Here is a 13,578-nt window from a genome sequence, read left to right as displayed (position 1 = left end):
TAAAAATTTTGCATGTAGCACGTCAAAAGTCCAGAGACAGTTACTCTTATGATGAGAGATGAGGCTAGATATTATAAGCTACATTTTTTAGGTGTTCAATTTACCTACATACACTAACTGCAATCCTTAAAGGGATACTGTAGGGGGGTCGGGGGAAAATGAGCTGAACTTACCCGGGGCTTCTAATGGTCCCCCGCAGACATCCTGTGCCCACGCAGCCACTCACCGATGCTCCAGCCCCGCCTCCGGTTCACTTCTGGAATTTCTGACTTTAAAGTCAGAAAGCCACTGCGCCTGCGTTTCCGTGTCCTCGATCCCGCTGATGTCATCAAGAGCGCACAACGCAGGCCCAGTATGGTCTGTGTCTGCGCAGTACACTCCTGGTGACATCAGCGGGAGCGAGGACACGGCAACGCAGGCGCAGTGGTTTTCTGACTTTAAAGTCAGAAATTCCAGAAGTGAACCAGAGGCGGGGCCGGAGCATTAGGGAGTGGATGCGCCACCACAGGATGTCTGCGGGGGACCATTAGAAGCCCCGGGTAAGTTCAGCTCATTTTCCCCCGACCCCCCTACAGTATCCCTTTAAGGTGCCCATTAACGGTACAATCTCCCAATCAACTGTATGATCGATCGGATCGAGTACCATCAATGGTGGCAATCAACATCGAATGATAGTTCTAGCAACCGTACAATTTTCCAAACATTAGTTTAGTCTGACCGGATTGCTTATATATTACTATTCATTGGTGAGCCCAAAAAAACTGTTTCTGAGTGATTGCAATGATTGCAATGATTGGATCGCACAGTCCATCATTAAAGGAGATCTGTAGTGAGAGGTATATGAAGGCTGCCATACTTATTCCCATTTAAGAAATACCAGTTGCCTGGCAGCACTGCTAATCCTCTGCCATAGACCCTGAACAAGCATGCAGCAGATCAGGTGTGTCTGACATTATTGTCAGATCTGACAAGATTAGCTGCATGCTTGTTTCTGGTGTGATTCAGACACTACTGCAGCTAAATAGACCAGCAGGGCTGCCAGGCAACTGGTATTGCTTAAAAAGAAATAAATATGGCACCTCCATATACCTCTCACTACAGTTCTCCTTTAATCGGCACCTTTATATAAAGAGCACAGTTTATAACACATTTACTGTTTTAGGTATATAACACAATTTATTTATGCTGTATATGTTCAGGCAGCTCATATGGTTTGCTGGTTTTCTTTAATTTTTCTTCCCGCTTCTTCATTATGTCTCTGAAATGTTCTTCTTCTTGCTTTGTCTTTTCTTGCTGTTCCTTTTCCAGTTCTTCCTCTTCTAATTCCAACCTGATTTTCAACTCTTTTTCCCACTGTTAGAAATGCAGCATAAAAATAGAATGAAATGTTTCTGTATACTTTATGCTATGCAGTGCAAAAGCTGCATACAGGAGAGAATAAGCAGGAAATGGTGATAAAGTGAGTTCCTCATGCCGAGATAATGGAATATTCCCTTAAAAGGCAGTACATGTTGTTTTCGTATTGACAACTCGGTGCCATTAGTCTCAGTGCTTGAGCTGTCAGCGCACTGTATAAACCCTTTCTCATACCTAACCTTACTCCCCCCCACCCACACACATACCCTTAAAGGAACCCTGTAGTGGATGTATGTTTATAAATATAAGACTACATCCTTAAAGTGACACTGAAGTGAAAAAAAATATGATGTAATGATTTGTATGTGTAGTACTATAATTAATAGAACATTAGTCGAAAAGAAAATAGTCACATATTTTAATGTTTAGATATATAGCTTTTTTTTTATAACATTGCGTAATTCTCTAACAATTGCAATTACAAGCAACACTCTGTATTTTATGCTGGAGATACACAGTACGACCCGGGGGCTCGATTAGCCGCCGGATCGACTCCCGCCGCGTACCCGCTCGTCCCCGCAGGCGGCCGGATCGATTCCCGCTCATCCTCGGGGGCTCTCCTTATCTTCCGCTCGATTCCCCGCTATTGTCTGTCCTGCGGGGATCAAGCAGGGAATCTATCCGGCGGGTCATCGGACCTGTCGGATATTATCAATCGAGCCATCAGCGGCTCGATTGATAAGGGACAAACGCTCCGCGTATGCCCAGCATTAAACTATAACACAAGCAGAGCTAATGATACTTTTAACTTCGCAGGAGTAAAAATGTTATCTAAATCTGTCTCTGACTGTTTCTTTGATGTATAAATGCTCCAGAAAGCAGCCACCAGATTGGTCCTGGAGCTCAGATAAGCTATTTTGCATAGATAACAACTGAAGTTTTTTTTAACTCTTCCTGTACTGGAAACAATAGCTGTTAATGTTCTATTTCTTAGCTGTACTACACATACAAATCATTACATGATAAGTTTATTTTCACTTCAGATTCCCTTTGAAGACGGATTTTCATTATCCTGTAGTTTTTTACTCTTACTGATTCATGCAGCTTAAAACTTTGTTAAAAAATCTTCCCCTCACACATCTATCCCAAACTTGCTACAAATAGTTAAGCAATTCGGGCAACTCTCTGGTCTCACGCTGAATATTATAAAATCAGAGGTGCTCTTTGCCAATCTTACTAAACGCAGTGCAGAAGCCCTGGCCAATAAGCTTGGGCTATCTTACCAATCTAAATATATTACCTACTTAGGCATAAAAATCTCCACTGATCCGTCCGACTTGTTTGCATTAAATTACAAACCGATTCTGTCAGAGCTGAAGGGAGACCTATTGAGGTGGAACTCTCCCTCGATCTCTTGGTCTGGTCGCATCCAATCAATACGCATGAACTTACTACCAAGGATCCTCTATTTGTTTAGATCACTCCCGATACAGGTAACTAAAGCTTCCTTAAGGGATCTCCAAATTTCAATTTCCAAATTCATTTCAAACAATAAGAGGAGCAGAATCAAACAATCAGTTATGTATCTTAATAGGGAAAGAGGGGGTTTGGGGGTCCCTGATCTCTTTAGTTACTACAGAGCGGCACAAATAGCTCAGATGGCACAACTACATGCTACTCACAACAGGCCACTCTGGGCTGATAGAAGATGATCTATTATCCCCAATTAGCCTAGCGGCCCTCCAGTGGTCTCCGCATCTGGCTCCGGCAAAATATAAAAAACAATCACCCTTATCAGCCCACTCACTCTCCATTTGGCAAAGGCTGAGATCTAGTAAAAATTTACAATCCTCTATATCTCTCCTCACCCCAATATTTGGCAACCCTGACTTCCCCCCTGGATTGGATCCTCGACCTTTCCAGTGGTGGATATTACACAATCTTCTCTCATTGTCTAACTTCCTCACTAATGATAAACTCCCGAACTGGGCTATGTTTTGCTCAAATAATAACTGTCCACCCGCAGAGCGCTACAGAGCTGTTCAGATATATCATTACTTAAAAACTCTCATACAATCAAACCCCATCCCCACAGCGCATACTACATATGAGCATTGGTGCGGGCGGAGGCCGCTGGAGGGCGGACTCATATCCTATTTATACTCTACCATATCCCAACCTTTGGAACCAAACAAACTCCCACCGATGTTAGCTTGGGAGGAAGATCTGGGGCAGGAACTTACTATGAAACAATGGTCTAAATGTTGCCTTACATTAGCCAAAGGAAGCAATTATTTCTCACATATAGAGACTAATTATAAAATTTTACATCGCACCTACATAACCCCCCAGAAATTGCACAATATATCAAAAGATAACTCCCAGTTATGTTTCAGAGGGTGTGGCCAAGTAGGAGATCTTGCACATATTTGGTGGTTCTGCCCGATAGTAAAGAAATTCTGGGCCCAGGTGGCCTCGGCCATAAGCACAGCCCTTGAGACACCTCTCCCGCCTGATCCTCTCCAATTGCTATTGGGACACAAACCCCTGAGATGGAAATACACGCAGCACAGACTAGCCCAACACGTGGCAAAGGCGGCCCGTCTCCACATAGCACGTCAGTGGCTAAAACCTAACCTTTCACTGGATATGGCGGACGGCCATTATTATTGATATACTTATTTCTGAAAGATTGCTAGCAATAATAAATGATACAACGCTATCGTTTACACGTACCTGGCAACCATGGCTCTCAGCCTCTGAGTCTCTGGGACTTCGGTCCTGCGCCCTCGCCTTTTAGGGACTATGCCCGCCTCGATGACTGACCCACACTAACAAATTGCAAACTGACCTGCATGTTTAGTTTTTGTTGGTTGTATGTTTTATATGTTATGCTAAACAATCTGTATGATGCCCTATGTTAAGGGAATAACTAAAAGCTGTAAGTTTTACTATTGACATTTTCAATAAAATATTTTGAAACTAAAACTTTGTTGAAATATGACAATAGCTCGGCTAGATCTGCAGCCCAGTCTCTCTGCTAAATCACATCTCATCCTGTACTTCCTGATGAGTCATGCTGTCTGCTCTCTGTGTGCAAAGGCAAGACTGCCTTTCCTGTGTGTTCAGTGCTGTCTAAAGCAGTGTTTGTTAAAGAGACTCTGAAGTCTCGTAAAAATACAGTTTTTATTGTAAAAATGTGTTTAACATTACTGTCCTACCTAAACCGCCGCATCCCCGCCGCTGTACACTAACTAAATCCCCCCTGGCTCCCCGGGGGCAATCCGGGCAGTGCTTCCGTGAGAAGCAGAGCTATGAGCCACAGCTCTGCCTCTCAGCGCGTCTGTCAGCCCGGATCACTGCCTCTCCCCCGCCCCTCTGTCTTGCTTCACTGAGAGGGGCGGGGGAGAGGTGGAGTTCCGCCGCTGACAGACGCGTGTAGAGGCAGGGCTGCAACTCATAGCTCTGCCTCACATGGAAGAGTAGAGGGCAGCAAAATCCACGACCAAGAAAGTTGTGAATTTTGCGGGGGAGAGGGAAGGCGAGTTAGGGGGGATTTAATTAGTGCACAGTGGTGGGGATGTGGCGGTTTAGGTAGGACAGTGATGTTTAACACATTTTTAAAATAAAAACACGATTTATAGGAGACTTCAGTGTCTCTTTAACATCATTACAGAATGTACTCCATTACTATTCACTGATTTGGCCAAGTACTCTCTGTTGTGAGTAACATCATCTCAAGTACCCCTTTGTGCATTCATATTGCTTGGGATTACTTCATAATTGTGTTTAAATGCTTTTCAAGCATTCTTTGATGTCTTTAGTTAACTATCAATACTTATTCAGGTTGATTTACATATGGTTTATCATTAACTTATCTCAAGATATAATAAATTGACCAGGGGCATTGGTAGGGTCCTGGGAGTTCCGGGGCACCTCTGGGCACCAGATCAGTGTCAAGCTGCTACCGGACAGTGGGTGTGGTCATGCAGGTGAGGTGGGTGGGCGGTAGAAACTCTAGGTGCAGGTGTGGTGGTTGGTAGGGAGAAATGCTGGGTGCAGGTGGGATAGGTGAGAGGGAGAAATGCTGGGTGCAGGTGTTGAATCGCTGGATGCAGGTGGGAGGGCGATATGCTGCACGGTGGTGTTCTGGATGGGAGAGGTGGGGTGGATGGTAGAAAGGCTGGTGAGGTGGTTGGGAGGTCTGGGTAATGTATGGGTGCTGGCTGGGGTGTGTGGGAGGTCTGAATGCTGTCTGGGTGGAAGTTGTGGGTGCTGTATGGGTTCAGCGTGTAAGGTCTGGGTGCTATATGGGTGTTTTGTGTAAGGTGTGCTGTATGGGTGCTGGCTGGAGTGGTTGGGAAGTCTGAGTGCTGTCTGAGAAGTTTGGGTGCTTTATGAGTGCTGGGTGGGAGGTCTGGATGCTGTAAGACTGCTGGCTGGGTAAGAGATCTGGGTGCTTTATGGGTATTGGCTGGAGTGGCTGAGAAGTCTGGGTGCTTTACGGGTGGGAGATCAGGGTGCTTTATGGGTGCTAGCTGGAGTGGGTGGGAGGTCTGGGTGCTCCGTGTTAGTGGGTAGTGTGTGCCCTCTCCTCTATCTCTCCTCTCTCTGGTTGCCACTGATCTGAGGTCTGAATGACAGTCTGGAGGGGCAGAAGGGCAGCAGTGTTTGTACGTTGGTGGGCAGCACAGGGGTAGGGCAGGCATAGCACCCATCTGTTACTCGAGGCGCCCACCCCCGCCAGCATCTGACACATTCGTGGCACTGCTATGGGCACTCCATGCCCTAACAAACTGGGGCATCATGGGCGGAGATTCAGGGAAGTGCCTCAAATCTTTTTGCCTTCAAATTTTCGCAGGGGGGCCATTCATGCCCCTGAATCATATAAACACACATCTTAATGGCATGTATTTACGTATCCCCTCAATTTATTTTAAAGTGAAACTTAAGTGAAAATAAACTAAAAAGATAAATAATTGTATCTATCCTCCTACTACTACTAAAAATGACTTTTAGATATCTCACACTTTTATTTTTGGTTTAAAAACTTAAAAAAAAAAGATGGATTGATTGTTTTGTTTTAGCTCAATGAAACAGACTGTCCTTTATCTCTAAATGCTAAAATATATGAACTATTTATTTTTTTATCTATCCCCTACTCTCAGAAGCTCAGGTCTCTGCCTGGAAAGCTGTAATTCCTTATCAGTGAAGGAGGCTGTAGTCCGACTGGGTCCTGACTTAAGAAAAACTGTCAGTTGCATAGCTGAACATTAACTCTTTCAGACAGAGAAAAAGAAAAGCAACACAGCATATACTGTATACTTGTGTGCTTGGCACTGTACATACATATGTCTATATGTCACTTAAAGAAAACCTGTAACGTCAAAAATTTTCCCTGGGGGGTACTCACCTCGGGAGGGGGAAGCCTCAAGGTCCCAATGTGGCTTCCTACTCCGTCCTCCGTCCTTCGGGGGTCTCGCTGCAGCCCTCCGCACAGCGGCAATGTAAATATTTACCTTCCCAGCTCCTGCGCAGACGCTGTGGCGGCTCTTGACTCCTAAATAGGCGGTAATACCCGATTGCAATCGGGTCTGCTCTACTGCGCAGGCGCAAGTCTCCGGCCCCTGCGCAGCAGAGCGAACCCGACTGAGATTGGGTATTTCCATCTACTTCGGTGCCGAAAGCCACAAAAGCGCCCCCGCTGGAGCCTGGAAAGGTAAATTTTGAACAAGCTGACGGATTTGTCGGGCCGCTGTCCGGAGGGCTGCAGCGAGACCACCGTGGGACAGAGGAGGACGGGGGAAGGCTCATTGGGACCCTGAGGCTTCCCCCTCCCGAGGTGAGTACCCCCCAGGGAAACTTTTTGATGTTATAGTGTCTCTTTAAGCTTCGCTTTAAGATAGCCAATAAATGGAATCATCCTGATTCAAAACTTCTTGATTTTAAAAGATCGAGAATGATTGTTTCAGGTGACCTTAATTCCAAGTTTTTACGGGCCTGATTGTGGATCATTATGTCTGTTATGCAAGGACATGTTTTTGTGCAGCACTCTATTTCACATTTGCAGATTTTACTATGATTGACTGATATTGGAAGATCTAAGCGTTTTTAAGTTATTTAATAGCTGGCTGGCTGATAAGTCCATCACTAAGAGATGAGTATTACAAAATAGAATAAAATATCTGATGTATTCTACAATGAAGAGTGTGAAGCTGTAATTGGAGCGTATGTAACAAAGGAACATGTGAGATTTAGCTGATATCTCATTTTGGGGGCCTCAACAATATCTAATTAATAGCTGTGCTTTTTATACTGTGAGCTTCAGCTCATTATCTTGCAGTTTCGTGTTACATTTAATAAATGTTATAAATTAATAATTCAGTAACCGGCTTCTGACTTCTCATGTCTTTAAAATAATTAGAAAGATGTTATGAATTTGTGAAGATACAATTAATTAGCACAGAATCTTTCAAAAACAAACACTAAACAGGTTCTGAAAATTGATGAGGATTCACTGCATTTAAAGGTTAACCCGGCTAAATCCCATTTCAGTGAAATGTGTGGGGAGGGGGTGTTTCAAGTTTGCATGGTGAAAATGTTGCTTTGTTTTAGCTTAAGTTTACAGTTTCCTACCATTATGTTACAATTTAAAATACATGTGTTTATATATACTTATAAGAATTTCAGAGTAAAATGCACTATATACATTTCTTTTCTTTTATGATGCTGTCAGTTACAGAAGGCAGTAAAAATCTGACAGAGTTTGGACTAGTCCATTGAACGACGTGCATCAGGCGGCATGTTCCAAAGGACGGAATTCTGCCCACTCCCCTTCCTCTCCAGCCGCTCCTTTTCTGCCTGGAGTCGGTCAGCCCCCACAGTGCCCCGATGACTGATCCCCCTTGCTGCATGCCCAGACAGTTAGACAGAAGAGTGGCTCCTCCTACTAGAGGCGTGTATACAGGAAGAACTTACTTCCTGTATATGCACCGTTACCAGGGGAACTGCTGTGCAATCATTCCAAATGGGGAGGGGGTAGAGCGCATCCTGACAAATTTGCCTCAGGCAGCAAAAAGTCTAGATCCGGCCCTGAGTCCATCTGCTCATGGGGGATTCTTAGTATTTTCTTTATTCTTAATAAAAGCATTCTCTGGAAAATATCCATGAAAAGATGCCGGCACGTCTGCCTTCTTGCTTACACTCTATCGTGGCAGTTGGACCGAGCAACGGCTGTTCAGTAAATGCTTTTGAAAACCAAGAAGACCCTGAGAATCCCGCATGAGGAGTTGGACTAGCCCAAAACCTGTCTATTGTGTTAGATTTTTACTACCTACTGTAACCAACTGCAACATAGGAGAAAAGTAATTTATACTGCATTTTCCTCTGGAACATATTTACTTTTAAAATAAATGCATACACATGCCTTTTCAATTTTACACCTTTTTGTGATAGAGGTCCTTTAATTAGTCAATTACTTCATTATTAATATTAGTAATTTATTCATAATTATGTATTAATTATTGCCAGTATCTCCTTGATTACAACAGTCTTCTTGGCCTACCTCCTTGCACCACGCAATATTACATCAGATGTCCAATGCAGTACAAATGTATGCGGAGGTCCCCCATCGCACCTTACATAGTTACATAGTTATTTTGGTTGAAAAAAGACATACGTTCATCGAGTTCAACCAGAAAATTTGGTACAACACCAGCCTGCTCCCTGTTGATCCAGAGGAAGGCGAAAAACCCTTACAAGGCATGGTCCAATTAGCCACAAAGAGAAAAAAAATCTTTCCCAGACGGATAAAATCCCTGGATCAACATCATTAGGCATTAGCTAGTAATTATAGCCGTGGATGTCTTTCAACGCAAGTAAAGCATCTAAGCCCCCTTTAAACGCAGATATAGAAATTGCCATAACTACATTCTGTGGCAATGCATTCCACATTTTGATCACTGTTACTGTAAAGAATGATTTCCTGAATAAATGGCTGAAACGTTTTTCCTCCATGCGCAGATCATGTCCTCTAGTCCTTTGTAAAAGCCTAGGGACAAAAAAGCTCATGCGCCAAGCTTTTATATTGCTTTCTGACATATTTACACGTTAATTAGATCTCCGATAAGGTGCCATTTCTCCAGACTAAATAAACCCAGTTTATCTAACCTTTCTTGGTAAGCGAGACCTTCCATCCCACGTATCAATTTTGTTGCTCGTCTCTGCACCTGCTCTAAAACTGCAATATCTTTCCTGTAATGTGATGCCCAGAACTGAATTCCATATTTCAGATGTGGCCTTACAAGAGAGTTGAACAGGGGAAATATTAACAGGAGCTAGTATCTCAAGTTTTTATTTCCCTTTTTATGCATCCCAAAATTTGATTTGCTTTACCTGCACCGGCTTGGAATTGAACATGATTATTTAACTTGTTGTTGATGAGTACTCCTAAGTCCTCCTTCAAGTTTGATGTCCCCATCTGTATCCCATTTATTTTGTATGGTGCTAGACCATTAGTACGACCAAAATGCATGACTTTACATTTTTCAACATTGAACTTCATCTGCCATGTATGTGCCCATATAGCCATACTATCCAGATCCTGTTGCAATATTTCACCCACTTCTTAAGAGTTGATGATTCTGCACAATTTTGTATCATCTGCAAAAATACCAACATTGTTTTCTACTGCATCTACTAGGTCATTAATAAATAAATTGAAGAGCACTGGACCCAGTACAGACCCCTGTGGGACCCCACTGCTAACAGTCTCCCATTTTGAGTACGATCCATTGACCACAACTCTTTGTTTTCTGTCCATTAGCCAGTCCCCTATCCATGCACACAGACTCTTCCCCAGTCCTTGCATCCTCAACTTTTGCACCAGACTTTTGTAGGGAACAGTGTCGAAGGCCTTTGCAAAGTCCAAGTATATCACATCTACAGCATTCCCAATATCCATATTAGCATTCACTACCTCATAAAAGCTGAGCATGTTAGTCAAACAGGACCTGTCTTTAGTAAACCCATGTTGATGCTGTGAAATAAGATTAGATTATTTTCTGCTTTGAAATCTTGTATAGTATCTCTTAGTAGCCCCTCAAATAGTTTGCACACAACTGACATTTGAGCTTACAGGTCTATAATTTCCTGGATCTGATTTTTTGCCCTTCTTAAATAATTGGTGGCACCTTCTGTGCTTCATCATAAGAACAGCTTTTCACCATCAATGTTTGATCAATAAAATAAATTGATTCAATTTTTTATTGAATTGAATGTTTGTGTCCGTGTATGGGGACCATTAGTGTTTTTACAGTGAACGTTAAGCCTATACATATCTATTCAATATTAATATTCTGGTGCTAGATGAATTGTCTGTAAAAATAACACATTTATGTAACATTTTATAGCTACCTCTGCTCCTGACCTGGAATGTAAGTAACACACTGAAGCAGTTATTGAGGTTTTGTTTTTTCCTCTCCACATTTGCTTTAAAGGACAACTGTAACAAGAGGGATATGGAGACTGCCATATTTATTTCTTTTTAAACAACACCAGTTGCCTGGCTATCCTGCTGATCATCTACCTCATACTTTTAGCCAAAGACCCTGAACAAGCATGCATCAGATCAGGAGTTTCTGACATTATTGTCAGATCTGACAAGATTATCTGCATGTTTATTTCTGATGGGATTCAGCCAGCAGGGCTGCCAGACAACTGGTATTGTTTAAAAGGAAATAAATATGTCATCCTCCATATCCCTCTCATTACAGTTATCCATTAGGCCTAGTTCACAGTGCTCAGTTGCTTGCAGAATAATTCTGCATGTCAACTCACTGCCCATATAATTCCATGGGACTGTACACAGTGCTGCATTGCATTATTCTAACTTGCTGCATGCAAGCTTTGCATTAAAGTCTATGTCCTTTGCAGTTCACGGTCATTAGAACGTGTGCGTTATTCAACTGAGCACTGTGAACCTAGCTTTAAGTCACTTTCTCCATCCTATGTACCACATAAGAAAAACTGCTTTAAATTATACCTGAGGTGACGTGTGACGTGTGACATGACGAGATAGACATGTGAACAGTGCCTAGCACACAAATAACTAGGATGTGTTCCTATTATTTTTTCTGCCTGAAAGAGTTAACCATTCAGGTATGCAAGCAACAGTTTCTCTCTAGTTTGGACCTAGTCTGACTATTGGCTAATCCTCACTGATAAGGAATTACAGCCATAAAAGTCTTTCCTGGAGAGAGCAGCTTCTGATTGCAGGGGATAGTCTAAAAAAGTCAATAGTTGATATATTTTAGTTCTGAGACACTAAGGTACTGTGCACATGCTAGATAAAACTTGGCCAATAACAACCACTTTTGACTGGTCAGAATCTAGGGTGGGTACAGTGGTCCCTGACTCCCCTCCCGACTTTCCTCCCAACTTAGACCCCCAACACAGGATGTGAGTTTGGTGCCCCACAGTTGGCCCTCTGCCTCCCTGCATAACAGCAGAACACATTTCTAGCCTACAGGGTCACAAAATGTCTGTAGGGTGTCAGCCCTGCAATGTTGCTCTAGTGATCGGGTCTCTATCCCTGCTGGGCTTCATGCAGGTGTGTGTATAAGGTTTAAAACTGTGCTAAAGACTGTATCATACATATGAAATAGTGATCCAGTTTTTGGAGTTTTTTGTGTGCCTTTTTTCACAAATAAAGAAATGCTGTTTGTAATCACACACCAGGGCCCATATGCAATTAACTTTTTTCCTGCATTTTCTTCTAGGAGAGAATTTTTCATCTTGTATTTAAAATATCTTTCCAACATTTTGCAATTGGAAAAGTACCAAAAAGTAGTTGTAAAACTACTATCAAAATAATTTGGAGTATTTTTTTCTTGCTGCTGATTTAAAATGCATTCTATTTACAACTTGTGAAAATATCATCTAGGAAAAAACTCAGGTGAAAAAGAGAATTGCATATGGGCCCATTTCTCCATTTTGAAAAGGTTTTTAGATGTTTTTATACTAATTGGCGCCTCTGTACCATCAATCTCTAATTCCTATATCATATATATCCCTAGTTTCAGAGAGATAAAACGACAAAGAGAAATTTTTAGCCCAAGGGAGATGGGATTGCGACCCGTATCTGTGCTTATAGTGGTCAATGTATAGTGGTGACCCAACATTGTGAGTATATTTCAGTTATTATACCTTGTATTTCTGGACAGTACACACTACATCATTGGGGATCTCGGTTTTTGTTTATCTTCTTGCATCATTCATATGAGACAATACATTAACCACTTCACCCCAAGGTGGTTTTTAATCTAACGGACAAGAGCAATTTTCACCTTTCCGTGCGCATCCCTTTCATTTGCCAATAGCTTAATCACAATTAATCACAATGAAATGATCTATATCTTGATTTTTTTCACCACCAATTGGGCTTTTTGGGGTTTGATATTTGTTTTGAGTAATTACTTTATTTTCTATGCATTTTAAAGGGAAATACAAGAAAAAAATACAAAAAAACACTATTTCTCTATTTTCATCCCCTATGGTTTTAATATAAACACTGCTACTGTACATAAAACCCACACATTTTATCTGCCTATTTGTCCTGGTTCTCACAATATTTTAATTATGTCCCTAGTGCAAAGTATGGTGACAATATATTATTTGGAAACAAATGTGTATTTTTTCTTTGGTGTTTTTTTCTCACTATTTTCACGTGCACATGCACGGGAATGCACGTGCAGGAGAGCACACATGCACCCGCGCACGTTCACCCGCATGTGCATGATCGCACGTGCATGCGCACAGCAGCAGTGTCTGACTTATAAAAACGTCCTGGAGCCATTAAGAGGCTCTAGCAGGACGTTTTTATAAGTCAGCATGTCATTAAGTGGTTAAACCTACTTTTGTTTAGCTTTTTTTTTTAAATAAAACTGTTGAAAGATTCTAAAAAAAGATTTTTTAAAAAGGTCGTTATCAGGAATAGTATAGATAAAATTGTTTATCTTATCAGTTTATTTTCACTTCTGGTTTTTATTAAGTTTTACATGCTTGAGTTGGCAGTTTGTTATGTTATTTGACAAAAATTGGATGGTATTAACAGTTTTAAGGTGGCCATACATCAGGCGACTTGGCGAGCGATCGACTATACTATTTGATTATTATAATCGAATTGGATGAAAATCGGTGCCACCAAGTGCATGCCCGACTGAC

The 13,578-nt window shown here is 42.0% G+C and overlaps 1 protein-coding gene across 2 annotated transcripts in view; it reads right to left on the bottom strand.

Moving 5' to 3' along the window:
- Nucleotides 1–1,149: 1,149 nt before the first annotated feature.
- Nucleotides 1,150–13,578, bottom strand: part of TMEM232 (transmembrane protein 232) — a 299,472-nt gene continuing 287,043 nt past the window's right edge. For both annotated transcript variants that reach the window (XM_068247370.1, XM_068247365.1), the window contains exon 14: nt 1,150–1,353. In XM_068247370.1, coding sequence (XP_068103471.1) covers nt 1,177–1,353 — 177 coding nt within the window. In that variant the 3' untranslated portion in view covers nt 1,150–1,176. The remainder of the gene's footprint in view (nt 1,354–13,578) is intronic.

Source organism: Hyperolius riggenbachi, chromosome 1, assembly GCF_040937935.1.
Source record: "Hyperolius riggenbachi isolate aHypRig1 chromosome 1, aHypRig1.pri, whole genome shotgun sequence".
NCBI lineage: Eukaryota > Metazoa > Chordata > Amphibia > Anura > Hyperoliidae > Hyperolius > Hyperolius riggenbachi.
Note: the sequence above shows the minus strand (reverse complement) of the source record. Positions and strands in the feature narration are given on the sequence as shown.